Source organism: Protopterus annectens, chromosome 9.part0, assembly GCF_019279795.1.
Source record: "Protopterus annectens isolate FY-2018-M chromosome 9.part0, PAN1.0, whole genome shotgun sequence".
NCBI lineage: Eukaryota > Metazoa > Chordata > Ceratodontiformes > Protopteridae > Protopterus > Protopterus annectens.
In genome coordinates this window covers 753,807,725-753,830,418 of record NC_056743.1, presented here as the reverse complement: position 1 = coordinate 753,830,418, position 22,694 = coordinate 753,807,725, and the positions used below count along the sequence as shown (strand labels likewise).

Here is a 22,694-nt window from a genome sequence, read left to right as displayed (position 1 = left end):
GCATTCCCACCTCTCCCATTGCTGTACAAAGTTCTACTGAAGATCAGGGAGGAACAGCCAAAGGTGATACTAATAGCTCCAGACTGGCCAAGGCAGCACTGGTATCCGCTGCTGAGAAGCATGTCTCGGGCGAACTCATGGCCTCTACCCCTATGGCCTCTTCTTCTTACGCAGAACAACTTCAAGACCCTGCATCCAAACTTGAAAACACTGCAGCTAACTGCCTGGAAAATTGTTTAAAACAAAACCAAACTGTCTTATCTCAGAGGGTCAAGGACATTATCCTGGAGGCTCGCAGACCCTCCATAAGGAAGACATACTCAGCTAAATGGAAGAGATTCCTCATTTGGAGCACATCAAAGGGTACAGATGTCACACTGGCAAACCTAGCACACATCCTAGAATACTTAGCAGAACTGTTCCACAATGGCCTGTCCTATTCTTCCATTAAGATTCATGCTTCAGCAATTTCAGCAGAGTACAATATGGATCCTCCTATCTTCTCTCACCCTCTCCTCAGACAATTTTTAAGAGGGATCAAAAATGTAAAACCTCCAAGGAGACCCCCTCTGCCTGCATGGGATCTCAATTTTGTGCTGGAAAAATTAACACTATCCCCGTTTGAACCAGCAGCATCAGCAGACTTACAGTTTTTATCTTGGAAAACTGCTTTCCTTCTGGCAATCACTTCAGCAAGAAGAGTATCTGAGTTACAGGCATTAATGGCAGTGCAGCCTTTCCTTATTTTTCACCAGGATAGAGTGTCTCTGAGAACCAATCCTACTTTCATGCCAAAGGTGGTATCCAGGGTATCCTTGAACCAAGCTATTCATTTGCCTACGTTCTTTCCTAACCCACAGAACAAGGGGGAAAGACTATTGCACACCTTGGATGTACACAGACAACTACGCTACTATCTGGACAGAACTAAAGCCAGCAGAAAAACTGACCAACTTTTTGTAGCATATGCAACTGGAGTGCAAGGAAAAGCAATTTCCAAACAGACAATTTCAAAATGGATAGGAAATTGCATTCGTTTCTGCTACTCTTTTCATGGAAAGACAGCTCCTGAAAATATCAGACCTCATTCCACAAGAGCCACAGCCACCACTACAGCTTTCCTAAGAGGGGTGGCTACTTAGGACATTTTAGAAGCTGCTACTTGGAGCTCCGTGCATACATTTGCCAAGCATTACAATCTACCTTTATACTCCAGATCCCGAGCAGGTTTTGCAACTGCAGTTTTACAGGGGATCTTAACTACACCATCCTTATCTTAGTACCTCCTCCCCCAGTTTGGCTATGGTATTCTACCCATATGTTATGACTGCAGATGCATCCTTGAAGGACATAGTACAGTTTTGTACCTACCATAAATGTAGATGTCCGATAGGTATGCATCTGCAGTCAGGATTACCCACCCTCCTTCCCCTCTGTGGTATTCCTAGGGTGCTTACCCCTCTTTCAGCTAGCTGGGGGAATCTATTATGGTGTATTTGTTTGTATGTATATATGTATATATATTGTTTGCTACTATTTGGAATTTTCAACTTTTCTCCAAATTTAGCCTTCCTAGAGGGCACCTGGCATCTGGGGCAAGAAACACTGAGGAAAATGGTGTCGGCTGATGCCTTTATACCCCAGAAGCTCTGACGTCGGGGAAAGTGCGATATCAGCCGAGGCCAGACCCAGACTTTGGAATCCGGCCGACCGAAGGGCTGCCTGAGGCAGGACAACCCATATGTTATGACTGCAGATGCATACCTATCGGACATCTACATTTATGGTAGGTACAAAACTGTACTTTCCTTTGGTGGGCAGAGGCCTGCTACCACAACAAGGGGCTCCCCATTCACTCTACCCCCTGCCGCCCAAACCCCTACCTCAGACTATGCATGGGGGGGGCTCACTTGACAGGGCAGTGCATTCATGGCAAATGGAACCAGAGTCAGATGCATCTGCACATCAGTCAAAAAGAAATGTTAGCTGTACAGAATTCCCTGACAGCCTTTAAGAATAACATTCTTCCAGGACAGTTATTGGTAAAGACAGACAACACCACTGTTATGTGGTACATAAACAAGCAGGGGGGAACCCACTCTTACCCTCTGTGCAGACTAGCCATGGCTCAGTGGAACACAGCCTTGAGCTACCAAGTGCACCTACAAGCTTAATTCTTGCCAGGTAAGCTAAATTCACGGCAGACGACCTAAGCAGAAATCTCATGGACCCACACGAGTGGAAACTGGAACCAAAAATATTCAACCTTTTGAGAAACAAATGAGGGAATCCAGAGTTAGACCTGTTTGCCTCCCCTCAGAACTACCAATTGGACAAATTCTGCACAAGGACTTCCCACAATCAAGCTTGGAAAGTGGATGCCCTGTCCTTCACCTGGGAAAGCCTCTCAGTTTGCCTCTCCTCTTGAAAGTTCTGCTAAACATCAAACAGGACAAACCAAGGACAATACTAATTGCACCAGACTGGCCCCACCAACAAAGGTACCTCCTGTTGAGCAGTATGTCACAGCTGGAACCATGGCACCTGCCTCAGACCCCTTCCCTGCTGTTCCAGTAGGAGGGCCAGATTCTGCACCCTCAGCTTCAAACCCTGAACATTGAAGCCTGGCTAATTCCTTGAGCTCTCCAATAACATCCCTCAGTAAGCAGGTGCTAGATGCCATTCTGGAGGCAAGGAGGCCTAGTACAACAAAATCCTATGCTGAAAAGTGGAAAAGATACTGTTCCTGGAGCCAGACTCGGGGGATGGGCACAACGGTGCCCAGCTTACCACATATTCTTCAGTACTTCACGGAGATGCTCTACAAGGGCCTTTCCTTCTCGTCAATTAAAATTCATGCCTCGGCCATTTCAGCACATTATAATACTGAACCATCCCTCTTCTCTCACCCCCTGCTGAAGCAATTCCTCAGAGGGGCCAAAAATTTAAGACCACCCAGGAGAGCCCTTACTCCAGCCTGGGACCTTAATTTTGTATTGGAAAAGCTCACTGTATCTCCTTTTGAGCCAGCTGCAACTGCAGAGTTGAAATTCCTTTTTTGGAAAACAGCCTTCCTTCTAGCCATCACTTCAGCAAGAAGAGTGTCTGAATTACAGGCCCTCATGGCAGTGGAGCCCCTCATCATCTTCCATGCAGACAGGTTGTCCCTCAGAACCAATCCTTCCTTTATGCCCAAGGTGGTGTCTAGTGTGGCTCTTAATCAGTCCATTCATTTGCCTACTTTTTTCCCAAATCCACAAAACAAAGGAGAACGAATACTGCACTCTTCGGGTGAGCACAGTCAACTTAGAATTTATTTGGACAGGACTAAGCCTCTCAGAAAATCTGAACAGCTGCCAGTGGGCTTTGATGTAGGGGCAGAGGGGAAGGCCATTTCAAAGCAAACCATTTCTAAATGGCTAGCCCATTGCATTCATTTCTGCTATAAGCACCATGGAAAACTTACTCCACAGGGGATAAGATCACATTCCACCAGGGCTGCATCTACCTCTACAGCCTTTCTCAGAGGTGTCCCTACCAGGGACATCCTAGAAGCTGCTACCTGGAGCTCTGTACATACATTCACCAAGCATTACCACATGCCTATTTTTTCTAAATCCAGAGCTGGTTTTGCCACTGCAGTTTTGCAGGGCTTAATAGCTGGTCCTAATGCTCTCTAACTTCTTACTCCCTTCCTTAGCTTTGGGAATCAACCCAAATGTAATGACTGCAACGGTGAAACATGAAGAACATAGTACAGTTGTGTACACTTACCATAAATGTAGACGTTCACTGTTGCAGTCCTGGTTACCCTCCCAGCCCCCTGACTTCTCTTGGCTATACTTTTCTTCTTGTTTAGTATATTTCAGCTTTCTGGTGCATTTGATTTTTGTTGGAGGTGTAACCTAACATATAATTGCTTTCCATTATGGGGGCACCTGACATCTGGGCAAGAAAAACTGATGTAATGGCATCGGCTGCATGTTTTATACCCCTAATAACCTGACTTCATGGAAGAAGAGACAGCATCCGACGCAGGAATCCAAGACTTTGATATTCATGCTGGCTGAGGGCTACCTGCAGGCACATAACCCAAATGTAATGACTGCCACAGTGAATACACTCTAACATCTACATTTATAGTAAGTGTACACAACTGTACTTTTCCCACCTTCCATCCCCCTCGTCTCTCTCTCTCTCTCTCTCTCTCTTCCTCACTCCTTATAGGGAAAGTTTGGTATTTACTTTCTACTGGTGGTGGTGTTCCACCATAACCTAGCTCCCTATTTGGAGGCTCCTGACAGTTGGGGCAAGAAAAACTGATGTAATGGCGTCAGCTGCCTGATTTTATACCACTGAAGACCTGACGTCAGTCCTGCAGTGACAGCAACCAACGCAGAAATACTAAACCTCTGGTATTCGGGCTGACTGAGGGCTACCCCTAGCAGGATAACCCAAGTGTGATGACTGCAACAGTGAATACACTCTCTAACATCTACATTTATGGTAAGTGTACACAACTGTACTTTTCTCGTAACCATTTCTGATGATTTTCTTTCAGGTTCTCTAAATTTCTTCTCTGCTGGCACCCAGGCAGTATACTTTCTAGCCAGTAACTGAATTTTACACAAACTGACACTATTACTGGTTCTTATTTCTCACTCTTTTCTGAGAGAGCTGCCATTAAGATATTGATCAGCGTGCAGCTATCTTGAAACCCTCTTGGGCTACATGGTTCCACAAACTGGAATGTTTATGCAAAGGAAAAAGAAATCTAGTGTTTTCTTAGAGCTTCTTGGAACCAGCATTCACAGCTTATGGACACGGAGCTCCCATAGTTGTCCTGTAGTTAGAGGGAGTTTGACTGGTCAGAGTATTATGTGCGCAGGATTGAAAAGAGAATGCTGTCACTTCTGAAGCTTTACCCAAACTCCTGACAGTGAAAGACTTCAATTACGTTTGGTCGGTGATGTAGAGTGGCAAATGCATATATGGTCAAATGTCCAAAATGTTGATGGTATGCTTTGTTGAGATAGGTGAGTGGGGTTTGGAAGGGGTGAGGGTGTTTGTGTTTGGGTGTTGGGGTCGAAGATAGGTTTATGCAAATGTGTGTATTTAAGGGTTGCGGTCAGGGTTAGGTAAGGAAATAGATCTAGTGTTGATAGTGAGTGCTTATGCATGTTTCTGCATCTGAGTCTATCTTGTGTGGTGGCAATGTTATGGGAAGGTTTTTATTTATTTTTTTAAGGTAGGTGTAAGGTTTAGGGAAGTGGTAGGGGTAGCCCACATTACTAAGGTGGAGACACTTTCATCTGCAATCCAAAAAAGCATAGCAAGGTGAGGTGGGCATCCATAAGTGTGAACTCTCATCTTAGACTGTATAACAAAATTCTCACTGGCTGACTGGTACTGTATGGAGTACATCACTGAAGGTAACCACCCGTTTTTCTCATTTATCTAGGAGAGGCAGTTCACTGTTTCAATTGTTCTTCATAGTCAGTGTTGTAGTACTGATTCTTGGGTCTTCCTACCATGAAGTCCACAAATGGCCTGATTTCCAGAATCTTTGCCTCATCCCTAGCCAGTGAAAATCTGAGGATTAACATCCACACGTCAGGGTATAGGGACTCTTGGTGGCTTCTTCAGTTCTTTTTAGCAGTAGAGTCCAATGCACTAATATGTTTTTATCATATTCTTGCAGTCTGTTGGTTGGCTCATTTTCTCCAGAGTTTCTTAGTCTACTTTCAGACAAGTACCCCTTTGGGGAAAAATTATTTATTTATTTATTTTCATTCCTGTGCTTTGGCTGCTACCTTACTCAAGAAAATGCAAAGACAAAAAGTTGCAGGGAAAGGATTCAGCAGATGACTGGGATCCTTCTGCATCCACATTCAAGTCAGCTGCAGACTCGGATGATGTGCTTATGCAGTCTCCTGGTCTGATGACTACTAGACCCGAGCACTCTGGTGTGACCCCTCGGTAGACCCCCATGCCAATAGGCCATTCAGCTTCATTTACTCCAAGCTAATGTCTGTTGGATTTGAAGCCACTCTGCAGGCATTGGCTTCCAATTTCTAAATGTTGGTTACTGAGGGAAATGCTTTTCTTTGGCTGTTGTGCATGAACAAATTTCGGGGAAATGGATTGAGGTTGGAGCTGCTGAACTGCATACAGAGGCCTCCCTTTCTAAACTGACACCTAAACCAAAAAGACCAGACAGCTTGCCTAAGACTACTACCCCATCTTTGGCTGATACAGTTTGAAGCTCAGGAACGTCTTAAGATAGCCCAGGAATTCTTGACTAGGAAGACCAGCTAGGCACAACTATCTACCCCTGAAGCTTCTCCCAGTAAAAGAAGTAGGGATGTTTCTTTTCAGGAAGATTCTGACTCTTCATGATCTGAGGATGAGGATGAATTGTCTTATTCTGCAAACCTCCCCACTCAATCCTGCCCTGATTTGGATTCAGATGAGATCTTCTGTTCTTCTCTCCCGGAGGATTATCCTTCAGAGATGTATTGCATAAGATGAAGGAAGCCTTTAATTAAGAAAGCAAATAATTCTCTCAGGCCAAACCCATTACAGATGGCTTCTAATTCTGCCTTCCCCAGACAACTGGCTATTCCTCTGGTTTATGTAGTGCTGGATGATGTCTTTGACATCTGTTTGCACCCAGACACTCTCCCACCTGCTCCAAAGAAACCAGATTGTTTGTATAGAGTGCTTGACACCCATAAACACCTCAACAAGAACCCACAAGCTAATCTTTCAGCAGTGTCTACTGAATCCACCAAAGATGTCCCTAAGGGTGCAGATAGACACCCCTTACCTATTGACAGGAAAAATGGATTTTTGGTAGACTTAGCAAAACTACAAATACATCTGCTACCCTCTCCAAGGGCTCTTATTTGCCAATTTCACATCTTAAAATACTTGGAGGTCTTACAGGAACAATTATTACTAAGGTGGAAGACACTATAGACAAGGTCTTACAGTATGGCATACAAGAGGCAGCTAGATTAGCACTGCAGGCATCCAGAAATTTTATAAAATGTGACTGTGATGCATTAGATGCACCATGTAGAACAGCTGCCTGGGTTCTGTTACTTGTGGACATGCCTGGTTGAAGACTCACTGACCAAGTAAAGGCCAAACCCCTGGATGCCTTACTGGATAAGGAATTCCTTTTTTGGGCCCCATAACAGAAAGTTTTTGAGAAATTGGACACAAGGGGAAACAAGTCAAAATGGTGAAAGAATTCTATTTCTCTCCCACACCTAGATATAATAGAAATTACCCTTCTGAGGTTTTGCTTCTGCCTCCTAGGCAAGATAAGGGGAGGCCTCCCTCAGCGAGGAGATTGAGACAGTCTTGACATGGCAGCCTGATCAACACCCTGGAGCTGGGGGATCCCCCTCCCAGAGCTGTAACTATGCGCAGCTGCATCACCCTGTGCCCCCCAATCCATGTCTTCCCATACCCCTTTAGTGGGAAGACCTTTCCTTCAGCAGTGAAAGGTCATCACCAGGGACCAGTGGGTCCTAAACATTATAGAAAACGGCCATTTCATTCAGGTCAGGCTAAGGCACCACGCCCTAGTGATGCCAAAGCTCCTAAAAGACTAGGTGCCCCCCCCCCCATCTTGTAAGAACATTTGCAACAAGAGTCCATTCAGCGAGTTTCTGTTGGGGAGGAAGCAGCAGGGTTTTACACTAGGATCTTTCTAGTCCCAGAAAAGGAAAACACCTAGAGACCAATATTTGACCTGTCAAAGTTAACAAGTTCGTGCATATTCACAAATTCAGAATGTTAACCCTTAAAAACTGCTACCCATGATCTTTCCGGGAGCCTTAATGGTCGTCCTAAACCTGAAGTATACCTACCTTCTCGATGTTCATCGTGTTTCACTGTTGCAGTCATTACAATTGGGTTATCCTGCTGGCAGGCTACCCGCAGTCGGCCTGAGTTCCAAAGTCTAGGTCCGGCGTCAGTTGCTGTCGCCTCTTCCCTGACGTCAGTGCGCCAGGGGTATATAAGATGCAGCCAATGCCATTTTCTTCAGTCTTTCTTGCCGCGCGGTGCCCGAAGCAAAAGCAGTTTGCAAGTGCCGGTCGGCCGACTCCTGAAGTTTTCAAATTCGAATTTCAGATCGGAAGTCTTCATTAAAGCTAAGTACCCCGTTGGGGAAACTTTTTTCTTGCTCCAGACCGATGTCAGAAAAAGTTAATAACTGTATTTCTTGTGGGAAGCAAATGCCTCATAAGAATTTTCATTCTTACTGTATTCCTTGCCTAGGCCCTGACCATAACGTTGCTAGTTGTCGGTTTTGTGCTAGATTTAACCAACGCACTATTAAGCATCGGTACGATTTTGCATTTCTTTACTTTGGCAGAAGATTTAATTATATAATGCTGTTGGATCAACCGACTACCGGAATTTACAAAAAAACGAAAAGAAAAGGACAGGCATCCGAAATCCAAATCCGACGACGAGGCTTCTTCTAGGCCTGTCGCCGGTTCTCAGTGAGGCACTTTCGCAGCCCCTGATGCCCGCTACCTCAGAGCCACAGGCCACTTCCGACTCCCACGTGGAGCCAACTGGGCCTCTGGAAACTCAAGGTATTGGACACTTGGAAACTATTCCCTCAGATGGGTCCGGAGCCGCTGAGCAGGCATCTGCTTCTGAGGCTGCTTTCAGGCCTACAATGTGAAACCTACTTCAGCTGCAAAAACAAAGACTAAAGCAGCTCTAAAGGCAAAGAAACAAGTACAGCATTCACCTGGACAGGCCTCCATGCCTAAAAAACAGTTGCTTAAAATGGCCGAAGACCTTATTACTTTGATCAGGGGTTCCCATCCCCCTCCTGAAAAGAGGCCTACGCAAGAGTTAGAATATGAATCTTCAGACCAGGTTTCCATTTCCTCTGATTCCTCCTCTGAACAGGATTACTCCATTTCCTCCCTATGAGGATTCTGATGCTGAAGAATCTGTCCCTTCAGCCTCTCCTCCTGAGGATTATTCTTTTGGGGAAACACTGCATACTATGAGGGAGCATTTCCACTGGGAGAGTCAAGATTACTCAGAATTCAAGAAAAGGCTCAGAGATTTCCTTTTATTGCCCCAGCACAGGCCCCTTGCTATCCCACCAGTTTTAGACATTCTAGATGATGTATTTACAGAGTCCAGTTTTTCTCCAGACTCTACCACCAGCCCCTGTTAAGCCAGACAGATACTACAGGGTTCCTGATTCACATAAATTTCTCTATAAAAACCCTGCAGCTGACCCAGAAACCATCTCTCAGGGTCCCAACGGGGTCAAGGCTTCTACTGCAAAAAATCCTATTCCCTCTGATAGAGATTCTAGGGCCCTAGACAGATGGAGCAAAAAGATTTATACCTCTGCTACCTTGGCTGTAAGAGCTTTAAATTGCCAATTTCATATGCTTAAGTATCAGCAATATCTTGTGTCTTTGCTTAAACAGAAAATGTCAGCAAATACAGAATGTGCAGACAATAAAGAAATGCAGGATTTATTGCATGCAGCTGAACAAGTTGGAAAGCATACTCTGCAATTTGGTTTTGATTCTCTTGAGGCCTCCTCCAGGGCCACTGTTACAGGTTCTGTCATTAGGAGACATGCTTGGTTAAAAGAACAAAATTTGTCTGATCATGTTAAAGCAAAAGTAAAAGTATTAGACGCTCCATTACAGCATGATACTTTGTTTGGTGTTAAAGCAGAAGAGGTGTTGAAGAAAATGGAGGCAAAGCTAAATCTATGCAAACAGTCAAGGATTTCTTACAGGTACAGCCTCCCAGATTTAGCAGGAACTGGCCTACAAAAAATTGGTCCTTCCCAATGTCAGATAGACCACAAAGGGGCAGATACAGACGCCCTAGAGGCAGATCACAGCCCCAAGGCTCATACAGGCCTAAACAATGGGGTGCTTCTACCTCCAGTAGCGGAGAGGAAAAATCACAGCCATACAGGAAACAGTCTCAATGACTTTCCTCTTCCAGCACCAAGCACTTATCTTTTGGCAGCCCCTTTGGGGGGAAAGCTAGCACTTTTTTCACAAAATTGGCACATGATCACTCAGGACAAATGGGTTCTAAATATAGTTTCACAAGGCTACAGGTTCCACTTTCACACCCTGCCAAGGCAAAATGGTATGCCAGACCTGCCACGCAATCAATGGGCAGAGGCACAAAAACAAGTTTCATCACTCATGGACATGAGGGCCATTCAACAAACACAAGCAGGGTCACGGATTCTATTCAAGACTGTTCTTTAGTACCCAGAAAGGGCAAAGCCTGGAGACCAATACTGGACCTATCTATTCTAAACTCATATCTGGATATTCCAAAATTCAAAATGTTAACCCTACAGCAGCTTCTGCCCATGCTGGGCAAGAAGGCTCGGTTTGTGACTTTAGATCTAAAAGAGGCATACTTGCATGTCTCAATCAGACAAACATGCAGAAGATACCTCCGATTCAAAGCTGGCTCAATACACTACCAATTCTCTACACTGCCCTTTGGCTTATCTACTGCGCCCAGGGTCTTCACAAAGTGCCTGGCATCAGTAATTGCATTTTGCAGACAGAGGAATACAAATATATCCTTACTTGGACAACTGCCTTGTTCAAGTGGAAAACAAGGACATTCTACTACAGCATCTGGCATTTGTAAAAAGATTACTGACAAGTCTAGGGTACACAGTAAACGAGAAGAAATCAAAACTCGTACCCTCTCAAGAGATACTATTCCTGGGTGCAGGCTTAAATGCAACTGCCCAGATGGCTTATCTCACGCCAGACAAACGCAGCCAACTGACTACTTACTTCAAATTGTTGGCAACAAAGACCCAGTTATCTGCAAGAAAAATTCTGCAGGCCTTGGGTTTCATGGCATCCTGCATTCTGCTAATTCCATATGCAAGACTGTATATGAGGAAACTTCAGTGGTATCTAAAAAGTGTTTGGACTCAACATTACCACAGCCTGGAAACAATAATTTCCCTCATTCCCTGCCTGCAACAGGAGTTTTGATGGTGGGCAAAAGCCTGTCACCACAACACGGGATGGCCATTCACCTTACCCACAGCCAGGCAGACATTGACAACAGATGCATCAGATTACACCTGGGGGGCCCATATGGCAGGAAGATGTATTCAGGCCACATGGTCCGCAAGTCAAATGCATCTACATATCAAGCAAAAAGAAATGCTAGCTGTTCAGAATGCCCTAACAGCCTTCAAGGACCAACTTCATCCAGAACAACTACTAATAAAGACGGACAATACTACAGTCACGTGGTACATAAACAAGCAGGGAGGTACACATTCCTACCCCCTCTGCAGGCTAGCCATGAACTTGTGGCACACAGCATTGATTTACCAAGTACATCTGCAAGCTCAATTCCTGCCAGGAAGGAAAAATACTCTGGCAGACGAACTAAGCAGAAATCTAATGGATCCCCACGAGTGGAAATTGGATCCACAAGACTTCAGCATGATAACAAAGACCTGGGGATGCTCGGACATAGACCTATGTGCCTCTCCTCACAACTACCAACTACAAAGATTCTGCACAAGGACTTATCACAAGCAAGCATGGAAAGTGGATGCTCTATCTTTCAGCTGGAAAAATCTAACAGTTTATGCCTTTCCTACTCTGCCTATCCTCCCCAAGGTACTCCTCAAGGTCAGACAAGAGAAACCAAAAATTATACTGATTGCCCCAGACTGGCGCCTAAAGAGCCTGTCTCGCATCCCAGCCTGGACATTACCACAAATTCCTCACTTGTTGACCCAACAAGACAGCCAGATACTGCACAGACAACTCAAAACCTTAAACCTGGCGGCATGGCAGATAATATAGCCTCTCAAGACACACCTCTTTCTAAAGCCGTAATGGATGTTATTTTGGAGGCCAGAAGGCTTAGCACCAGAAAATCTTATGCAGACAAATGGAAGAGATTCTGTGCTTGGAACCAAGCACAAGGCTTTGACACGCTTGTTCCAAATATTCCTCAGATTTACAGTACTTAACTGAGATGCTGGATAAAGGCCTTTCCTTTTCATCAATTAAAATTCATGCCTCTGCCATTTCAGCTCATTACAATACAGAACCACCTATTTTTTCTCATCCGTTATTGAGACAGTACTTCAGAGGGGCCAAAAATGTAAGACCTCCAAGGAGAGCACCAATACCTGCATGGGACCTCAACTATGTCTTGGAAAAACTCACACTGCCTCCGTTTGAGCCAGCCTCTGCAGCTGACATAAAATTCTTATTGTGGAAAACAGCTCTGCTCCTAGCAATAACCTCCGCTAGAAGAGTCTCAGAGTTGCAGGCACTCATGGCTGTGGAACCTTTTATCATTTTCCATCTGGACAGGATTTCGCTAGGGACAAACCCTACATTTATGCCTAAGGTAGTGTCCAGTGTGGCCCTTAACCAAACAATTCATTTGCCTACTTTTTATCCAAACCCACAGAATAAGGGTGAGAAAATTCTGCATTCTTTGAACATTCACAGACAGCTACGCTTCTACTTGGACAGAATTAAAGCTTTCAGAAAAACTGATCAACTTCTAGTGGCATATGCTGTAGCATCACAAGGAAAGCCTATCTCAGAACAGACTATTTCAAAGAGGATAGGCCATTGCATTAGTTTCTGCTATTCACAGCATGGCAAATCAGTGCCTAAGGGCTTTAGGCCACATTCAACCAGAGCAGCAGCCACTTCAGCAGCCTTCCTCAGAGGAGTACCAACCAAAGATATCTTAGAGGCTGCAACTTGGAGTTCAGTGCATACCTTCACAAAGCACTATCACCTACCTCTCTACTCTAAATCCAGGGCAGGCTTTGCCACTGCAGTTCTGCATGGCCTTATAGCCTCACCTAATCCTATTTAGCTCCAGGCTTCCAACCATAGCTTTGGAATTCAACCCAATTGTAATGACTGCAACAGTGAGACACGAACATAGTACAATTGTGTACTTACCATAAATGTAGATGTTCGAGTGTATTCACTGTTGCAGTCCAGGTTACCCTCCCCCGTCCCCCGTTCTTCCTTGCTGGGACCTAACTGTACTTTCCTACTCTATACAACCTATGTGATGTATTTGCTTGTAGATGAAGGAAAAGTTGTTTTTTGTGCATGCATGCTTATTGGCATAATTTAGCCTACCATTTTAGGGGCACCTGACATCTGGGGCAAGAAAAACTGAAGAAAATGGCATCGGCTGCATCTTACATACCCCTGATGCACTGACATCAGGGAAGAGGTGACAGCAACCGACGCCAGACCTAGACTTTGGAACTCAGGCCAGCAGGTTAACCCAAATTGTAATGACTGCAACAGTGAATACACTCTAACATCTACATTTATGGTAGGTACACAACTGTACTTTCCTGTTACAAAGGAGCACAGGAGATGTATTTTATTTGTGGCAGCAGTTCTGTGCTTTACCATTTTGATTATCCACTGCTCCCAGAGTTTTCACCAAATCTCTAGCTCTGGTAATACCTGGACGACTGCCTCATCCAGTGAAAATCCATCCAGGAACTTCAAACAGCCTTACAAGTTGCCATGGATTGCCTTCAGAAGGTAGGCCCCACCCTCAACTTCCACAAGTCCCAGCTTCAGCCTCAGACAAGAATTCCCTTTGTGGGCATGTTGATAGTTTCAGTAAAACAAAAGACCGTTCTACCACAAGACAGTTTTCTATCTGACAAACTATCTGCACAGCCTACTGCCAAGGCAGACAGTTTCTGCAAGGGAACGTGTAAGCACCTTGGGATACATGCCATCTTGTATTCTAATGATCCCCCTTGAACACTACACATAAGGAAACTCCAGTGGTTCTTAAAAAACACTTGGGAGCAACACTTTCCATCCCTAGAAACACTGGTGTCTCTTCTGTCCTGCTTAAAAACAGAGCTACTTTGGTGAAAAGATACAAGCATGCAGAATTCAGGGGCAAAATTCTCTTTACCAGAGACTGACAAGACCATCACCATAGACAATTAGAAATAGCTTTGGGAGAACAGCTCCCTGTTGAAATGTTGGCATTTGAAATGTCAAATGCCAACAAGCTGAAAAAAAGACTGAAAACACAGAAAGAATGACTCTCTAAGATCATACTTCTCCTTTAATCTTTATTCCAGGAGGCAAGCCCCCTGCACCCCCTGATGTGGGGGTAAGATCCCCACACCTTCCAGACTTATATATGAGACTGCCATACCTCAGAGAAAATGGAATATTCTGGGAACTGGCTGTTTTGACTTTATACTAAGTCTGTTTTTTGCCATACAGTCTCTGTGTTTTAGGGCTCGCTTTCATGAGTTCCAGCATTTCAAATGGATACCAGAAGCACACTTAAGACTCCTGAAGGTGCAGGGTATCTGGACCCCAAAGCAAAGAAAACTACATGTAAACCAGAAAGAGATGCTGGCAGGTTTTCTAGCAATGAAAGCTTTCCAAAGCAGCCTGTCCCCAGGAGCACTGCAGATTTGGACAAACAGTATCACAGTTATGTGATAATATAAACAAGCGGGAACTCATTCTTACCCCCCTGTGCAGTCTGGCAGTCAAAATTTGGCTGACACGTAGTCTCCTATATCAAAGGCCAGACTAATACCATACTAGATGCACTGAGTGGGTACCCTCTTGAACCCCAGTGACTGGATGCAGTAAAGAGCAATCTTCTTGGACCTCGTCCATCAGTAGGGACACCCCAGCTTAGATCTCTTCACCTCTCATCATAACAGACAGCTATAAAGGTTCTGCTCAAGAACCAAACAGATAGGGGCAGGGACATGGTGGGCAGATGCTTTCTCCTTCAAATGGACAGATCTCTTCCTATTTGCCTTTCCTCATTACCTCTCATCCTGAGAGTACTGATAAAAGTGAGATCAGACAAGCCACATATGATACTTCTTGCCAGGACAACACTGGCTTTCCCTCCTCTTCACTCTCAACAAAGGGAGCTACCACATTATTCCACTGGTGGTAAATGTACTCGCCCAGTTAAAAGGGTCTGTAATTTAATTTATCCCCACCTGCCCACACTCAAACTAACCATATGGAGGATTGGATTCTAACCCCCAAAAATGCAAACCACTCCATTTAGATGCTATCTGTCGTGTGAGTGGCAAGAAAACCTAATACCAGAGAATCTTATTTATCCAAATGAAAAAGGCTTCCTTCTTGATGCCATACCAAAAAGCTCATACCTCCCCAAGCAGACATAAATTTTGTGTTATAATATCTTTCTGGGTTAATTTACCAGGGCCTTTCATACTCCATTATCAAATGCATGCTTGTGCCTGCCTCCCCCTTCCTCCCACTGTTAATTCTCACCCACACCTAAAACAGTTCCTAAAAGGGGTTATACATCTAAGACCTCTCAAGAGAAACCTGGTCCATTTCTTGAGACTTAAACTATGTGCTAGGGAAAACTATCCTTGCCCCCCTTAGGACCAGCAGCTACTGCTCACTTAAACATGCTGACATGGAAGACCCTACTGATATCTATCATGTCAGCCAGGTGGGTCTCAAGACTGTAAGCCCTAATGTGCAAAAAACCTTTCATTGTTTTCCAGGAGGACAGGGTAACCCTTAAAACTAACCCTTCTTTTATGCTCATTGTAGTATTAGAACTTTCCTATTACCAAGCTATCCAAATACCATTGTTCTTCTCAAACCTGCAAAATAAAGCTGAACAAAATCCTACATTCCCTGGAAAATCCTACATTCCTTGGATGTGCACTGAGAGATCAGGTATTCCCTGGGAAGGACAAAGTTCTTGAATGGGGCAAAGCAACTGCTTAGTAGCCTTTTCAGAAGAGGAAGGTAGACCCGTAGCCAAAACAGACTGTTTGTAAATGGATAGCCAGTTGCATTACTTTATATTCATAATGGTAAACTACTAACTGCTTATGTCAGAGCTTACTCACAAGACACAGGCCAGCCACCACTGACATCCTTAAAAGTGTCCCTACCCAGGCCATTTTGGAAGCTGCCACGTGGATCTCTGTCCACACCTTTACCATGCATCATCATTTATGTAATCTCTCCAGGGCTAGGGCAGGATTTGCTAATGCTGTTCACAAGAACGTTTTGTCCAAGGGGCCACCAGACAGCCTTCCCCCCAGTCTGCAGCTTTGAAAGTCCCCCCAAGAATCAGTACTGCAACACGGACTATGAAGAACATAGTGTAGTTGTACTGCATTTCTTGTAATTGTCGATGTTAGAGTAGATCAATGTTGTAGTACAAACTCATGGTTTCTGCCCACTATGAAGGAGAATTTATGGTCAGGTGTCTCTTATCCATCATCATCTGCTCCCTATATCCCAAATCCATTCTGTAAAATTTTCATATATTTGCCAATAAAGTTATTTACAACTGGAAAGGTCGTGTTGTCCTGAGACATCAGACTGCTTAACACAACCTAGAAAGACCTGAAGATGGCACTGACAAATACCCTTCTATACCCGGACATTGGTTGGCTAGTCATGATGCAAAGACTCTGGAAAGCTGGCCAGTAGCAAGGTTATGCACAACAGGAAGACCCAAGTATTGGTACTGAAACACTGATTTACTCAAATGTCTACAATTATGTTAAGTGTAGCAGATCTGTACTTTTCTGCTGCAGCAGGATTTTGAAGAAAGATGACAGTTTCATGAGGCCAATTTCAGAGGATCTTTGAGATTTTGCTTTAAAGGAGACCTAAGGCTTTCCTGCCCCTACTACTGTTGCTTCATTTGCTTGTTGGGGTGGCCGTGTACATTTTTGCTTTCTAGTCTTGCACAACTGCATATCAAGGGACAGTTTGAAAACTCTTTGTGGGTTAGGAACAGAATAGATAGTGGAGGAACATCTCTGAGGACATCTGGTAGGAAGAAGTTGCCAGGATGTCATCACCTGCCAGTACAATTGAGTTCCTACTGCAAGTTTTTCATTTTGAAGATCTACTGTTCTGCTGAGTACTTAAAGTGATTGTAGAGCTGATTGACTGATTTGATTGGTCGATTGACTGTCAGGCTTGGTAATATTTAGCTAGGCCATATCCCACTTTGCTAAGCTGCTTTGTTTTGTTTTGCAGCTTATTTCTTCTGTGGATCCCCAATTCCTCCGACTTACTAAAGTTGATGATGTTATTTACAAGGAGTTCAGAGAAGCCTTTGGGAGCATGAAGATTGATATCCTTGATCCAGCGGAACTGAAATCTGATCAGGCCAAAGAGGTAGGTTATTTCCTATTCAAGGGGGTGTTTGTGTGTAATGACATTTTATCCCATGAATCAAAAGCAGCAATGTGGGAGATTGGCATAATGGTTAAGGTGTTTCCCTTACAGACTCAAGGTGCAGGGTTTGATTCTCACATGGGAAAATTGGCTAGGCTTAAAATGGGACGCAAGGGTAGTTAGCCTAGTACTAATCTGTGAACCTGTAATAGTGTCAAAAAAATCCATCTCTAAGCCTCCCAGGCACCTTCTTAACAATTCTCTGACATCTGTATAGGCACTATTATGTTTTGGTTTGGAGGCTGGCATAATGGTTAGGGTGTTTACCTTGCAAACACAAGGTGCAGGGTTTGATTCTCACATGGGGTAATTGGCTAGGTTCAAAATAGCCCACAAGGGCAGTTAGCCTAGTACTAATTATGAATCTACAGTACCGCAGACTTCATTTTCCTTTTCATTACCATGTGTGGGAGAATCAGTTTGGAGCTGTACAGGTTTTTGGAATTCAGGTGCTTGTTTGCAGCACCTGTCATGATATAAGAAGTGATGTACATTCCATTACTTTGGCAGCACAGCAGTACTAGATATAGCTAACCAGTCAGTCAGCTGCTTTGTCCCTTTTGGACAGTGTTTTTAAATGCCTGTCTAATTTAAAATCCATATAAGTCTCTGCACTGGCAAGCCTGGTCATGAAGCACCTTAAATTTCATCACCCATTCAATGAAAAAAATACTTCTTGACATAATGTGCTAAAATTTTGAAACATAACCTTCAATTCTTATTCAGGGAAGATACCATGTGTCCAGGACTCTCCAATTTGATTCCATTTAACTGTTCAGTGTGTCTGTTACTGCATTTATCATTTGCTTGCCCGTTAGGGAGAATGGTACTGCTCTAAACTGATGTATTTAGTTCTGTTTTGTTCTTTACAGTACATCTCTTTGGGTGTCAGCTATTTACTGAAAATATTTACACTGAGTAAATTCACTAAATTTGTTTCATGATAAATAAAATAATCAGAAATTCTTGAAATCAAAAGTAAATCCGGAATAAAGATTCTCCTCCATGTCCCCTTATAATAAATATTTTATAAAACAGAAGTGGGGAAAAAAATAAAGGCATTAAGTACAAAATGTACAATATGTTTCCTAAGTGCATACAAAAGGAACAGAATAAAACATCAGTATTACCAAGGAGCAAATCCCAGCCACCAATTCAAGGACACAAAACTGAGAGAAACCCTCCTGTAACTTGTCATAAAGAACAGCAGACGTTATGCAAGTTCTGAGTTCCCCGAATAAGTCCTTCACAGTCCATACTCATAATGCACTGCAACTGCATAAACTCCCACTTTTCATTGAAATTCTCTTACCTTACTCTACACATCAGATTCCATGACCTGACATGTTAGAAGCAGAAGGAGATGTAAGAATATTCAGTGACATATAGCTGGCCTGTTGACACAGGTGCAGGGCATTTGCAAGTGCCACTAAGTGATCTGGGGTGGATGAGCAACTTGTGGGGGAGCCTTGCGTGAATGACTGCCTTCCTCACCTGTCTCCGTAGGGAGGGAGTGTGATCACCTGTTGCTGTCTGGTCAAGGCTAGAAAGTGGAATGGCATTTGTAGGGTCATGACTGTGTAATGGGGGAGCCAGTGGGTGTTCTTGTGCTTTTACATCATTCCAGTGGCTGTGTTTAACAACCAGAATTCCTGAGCTTTTTGCATAACGAAGGAATTCAGACCATAGTGGGGCCCAGTGAGATTTATTGGTCTCATTCCACTATTCTATAAATATTATTTTCCCCATGGTATCTGTGTCTATTCTGATCATCAAATTGCAGGAGTGAGGATTCGTTAGTGTCAGAGCACTACAATACATCAGGCAAACGTTCTCTTTGAAGTAAGGGAAAGCAGTAAGTACCATACCACTCAGTTTAATTCAGTAATTGGAAAAGTAACACAACCATTTAAAGGAAATAAAGAGCTGTGTTATAACTAGTGAGATACCCAATCCCATTCATTGTGGTTTCAAGAGTTAAATGGGCATGCTGGACAGTAATACATTTCTCTCTGTCCTCTGAAGTAGTAGACACTGGAGAGTCTGCAAGCAGGGCTTTTTAGACAGTTCCATACAGATGACAAACATGTTGTCACAACTGGTGTTTAGTTAAAACTGGACAGCAGGACATATAGGGTAGTACTAAAAGAAATCCATGGTGCAAGTGGCAAACTTGCAAGTGGTGTAACAGGATTCAGCTAAGGGCCCACTTTTCTTTCTCTGTATCAGTGACTCTATAAAGATTATGAAAGGAAAGCTGCATTTCTCTGCAGATGAAACAAGATGCCTGCTTCTGAGCAGATCAGTGTTAAAGTAACAATGTAATTTCATTGCTGAGAAGAGTAATATAATGTAATACATGTGGGTAGAGAAAACACATATTGAAGAGTGTGTTAGAGTGAGCTACAGGAGAAACTTAAAAGTGGACTTACTTGTAACCATATCAGATGTAATGAAACTAGGGACACTGTAAGAAGGTAATAAGAAAAGGACTGGGGGATTTAATGTCCTGAAATGCATAAGAAAAGGTGTCATTAAAAAAACTGAAATATTCCTTAAGCTGTACAGATAGCTGTTTTTCATGCACTTTGAAGACATTACCTCTGAAGTAGTTTTGCACTGATATTAAAGAAAGTAGCAAGATCACCAAAAGGCTTTAAACAAAGAAAAGTTGAAGGAAACCGATGTATAGACTGAAAAAATGTAGAAAGAGAATGTGATAACATTTAATTACTTCTAGAGAATTAGCAGAATACAAAAAAGGTAGTATCTGTCAGAAAATATTTGAGAACAAGTCTGTATGATTGATTCATAGAGGAAGATGGCACACGGCAGAATGTTATGGATTGTTCTTTCACAGAAGGACTTGCAGTTCCACAGAATAGTCTTCCTGATGATATACAGTAGAACCTCCATAGTTCAACACCTCCTTAAGTTGACCTAATTTTCATAGACCGGACATGCACCACATGTACTCAATGGAAGACCGACTTCTCTATATTGACCACCGCTATAAGTTGTATCTTCACCACTTGGACTGTGACGAACAACATTAATTTATCCTCTATAACTTGACCAGTTGAGTCCACTCTACACCAAGGGGTAGAAGATGTGGGATTTGCCCCTTAGTTGTATTATTTTTTCTTTAGTACAATTCTTTTTTCATGTTTTATTATTACCACGTGTTGGATTAGACCTAACGTCCTATTGTTTATAACGTGTTGCAGAAGATTTTTTTCAACATGCAGGACTGGTCTGAAATGTAGGTACATCCTACAATTACTGAAAAATTTTACAGTTAATCTAGATATGATGACCCGGAGGAAAGAACTCAAACATCTGACATTGAAGGAAAAGGTTGATCCTTGTACATTTTCTGGAAAGCAGCAGCTAAGGAAAGACAGCGGAACATTTTGGTGTTGAGAAGACCACAACTAGCAACATCCAAAAACATAAACATGAGTACTTAGAGGAGTATGGTAAGGAAACCTACAGTGGAAAAAGAGGAAAACTTCCCTCGATGAAGTCATAAAGCCACATTAAGCTGGCTCAAACAAATGAGGGCAGTTAATGCCTGATGATCCAAGAAGTTTCTAAAAAAGAAAATTTGCACAGGAATTCTGGGTGGCAGATTTCCAAGCATCAAGTGGTTGGTTCAAGAAATTGAAACTGTGACACAAGAGCTCCCAGAAAGATGTCCTTCAAGAATGCAACTGCAGTCATAACATGTGGGTTGTCCTGCCTCAGGCAGCCCTCGGTCGGCCGGATTCCAAAGTCTGGGTCTGACGTCGGCTGATGTCGCATTTCTCTCCGTCAGAGCGGCTGGAGTACATAAGCATCAGCCGAAGCCATTTTCTCCAGTCTTTCTTGCCGTGCGGTGCCCGAAGCAGAAGCAGTTCGCAAGTGCCGGTCGGTCAGCTCCTGTATTCTACGATACCGAAGTCATCAAAAAAGCTAAGTACCCCGTTGGGGACCTTTTCTTGCCTCAGCCGATGTCAGAAATTACTGAAAAAGTTAACAATTGTCTTTTTTGTGGTAAACAAATACCTCATAAGGATTTCCACTCTTACTGCCTCCCTTGCCTGGGCCCAGCCCACGATGTCTCGGCCTGTGTATCCTGTGCTCGCTTCAACAAGCGCACTCTCAGGCGCCGGGCGGAGTTCTCTGAAGATTTTTTCAGCGATAATTTTGCATACACCATGCCGTCGGATCTTCCGACATCGCAAACTCCCAAAAAGCGAAAAGACCGGGACCGACATCCTCGGCCGGCGTCTACCACCGACTCCACGCCAAAACCTAGCGCGAGTGCTCCGGTTCCCACTGAGACGGTCTCTCCACCGCTCCGAACCGAAGACACCGCATTACCGACGACTCCGATTTCAGACATTACTCCAACGCCAGTTATAGATTTTCCTCCGGATACTGAAACCGAGGAAATGCCCGAGACCATTGCTGTAGACAAGGTCACTCCTGCACGTGGAGCTGCCAGGCCCCCTATGGCCATGTCTATTAAGGCCTACACTAGGGCTAAGGCAGCCAGCAAAACTAAGCATATTACTTCTAATTCCTTACCTCAGCCGACTCCGGAGACACAAATTATGTCCATGGCTGCTGATTTAATTTCCATGATTAGAGGTTCACAGGCCCATCCTGAGAGAGCATCCCAGCCCCCCTCCTGATAAAAGGCCCCGGGTTGAACCCTCTGACCCTACTCCTTCAGATGAAGATTCTGAGGGCTCTGTCCACTCTGATAGCCAGGAAGAGCTCTTCCAGACCTATGGACCTATGAGGACTCGGATGCAGAAGATTCCATCCCTTCGGCCTCCCCTCCTGAGGATATTTCTTTTGGGGAAGTTCTGCACACCATGAGGGAACATTTCAAGTGGCAAGGTCAGGAATATTCTGATTCTAGGAAACGCCTTAGGACTTTCCTTAAGAAGCCTCAGAACAGGCCCTTAGCTATTCCTCCTGTACTTGATGTTCTGGATGATTTGTATTCTGACTCAAGTGCTACCCCTGATTCTCTTCCTCCTGCTCCAGCCAAGCCAGACAGGTATTACAGGGTCCCAGAAACTCATTCCCATTTATTCAGGGCCCATACTGCTGATTTGGAAACTATTTCACAGGGGCCTAAAGGAGTTTCAGCCTCCACCTCAAAAAATCCTTTGCCCTCCAACAGGGAAGCTAGGTCATTAGAGAGATGGGGCAAAAAGGTTTACACATCCACTACCTTATCTATGAGAGCTTTAAATTGCCTTTTTCATATGTTACAATATCAGGATTATCTCTTAGAAGATTTACAAAAAACATTAGCTTCTCCTGATCCTTTAGACAGGAAGACTTTGCAGGAAGCTGTACATAACACTCAACAAGTAAGCA

The 22,694-nt window shown here is 43.8% G+C and overlaps 1 protein-coding gene across 3 annotated transcripts in view; it reads left to right on the top strand.

The window, feature by feature from the left end:
- PBDC1 (polysaccharide biosynthesis domain containing 1) overlaps positions 1-22,694 on the top strand; it is a 725,752-nt gene that overhangs the window by 570,567 nt on the left and 132,491 nt on the right. For all 3 annotated transcript variants that reach the window (XM_044083395.1, XM_044083394.1, XM_044083393.1), the window contains exon 4: positions 17,115-17,255. In XM_044083395.1, coding sequence (XP_043939330.1) covers positions 17,115-17,255 — 141 coding nt within the window. The remainder of the gene's footprint in view (positions 1-17,114; positions 17,256-22,694) is intronic.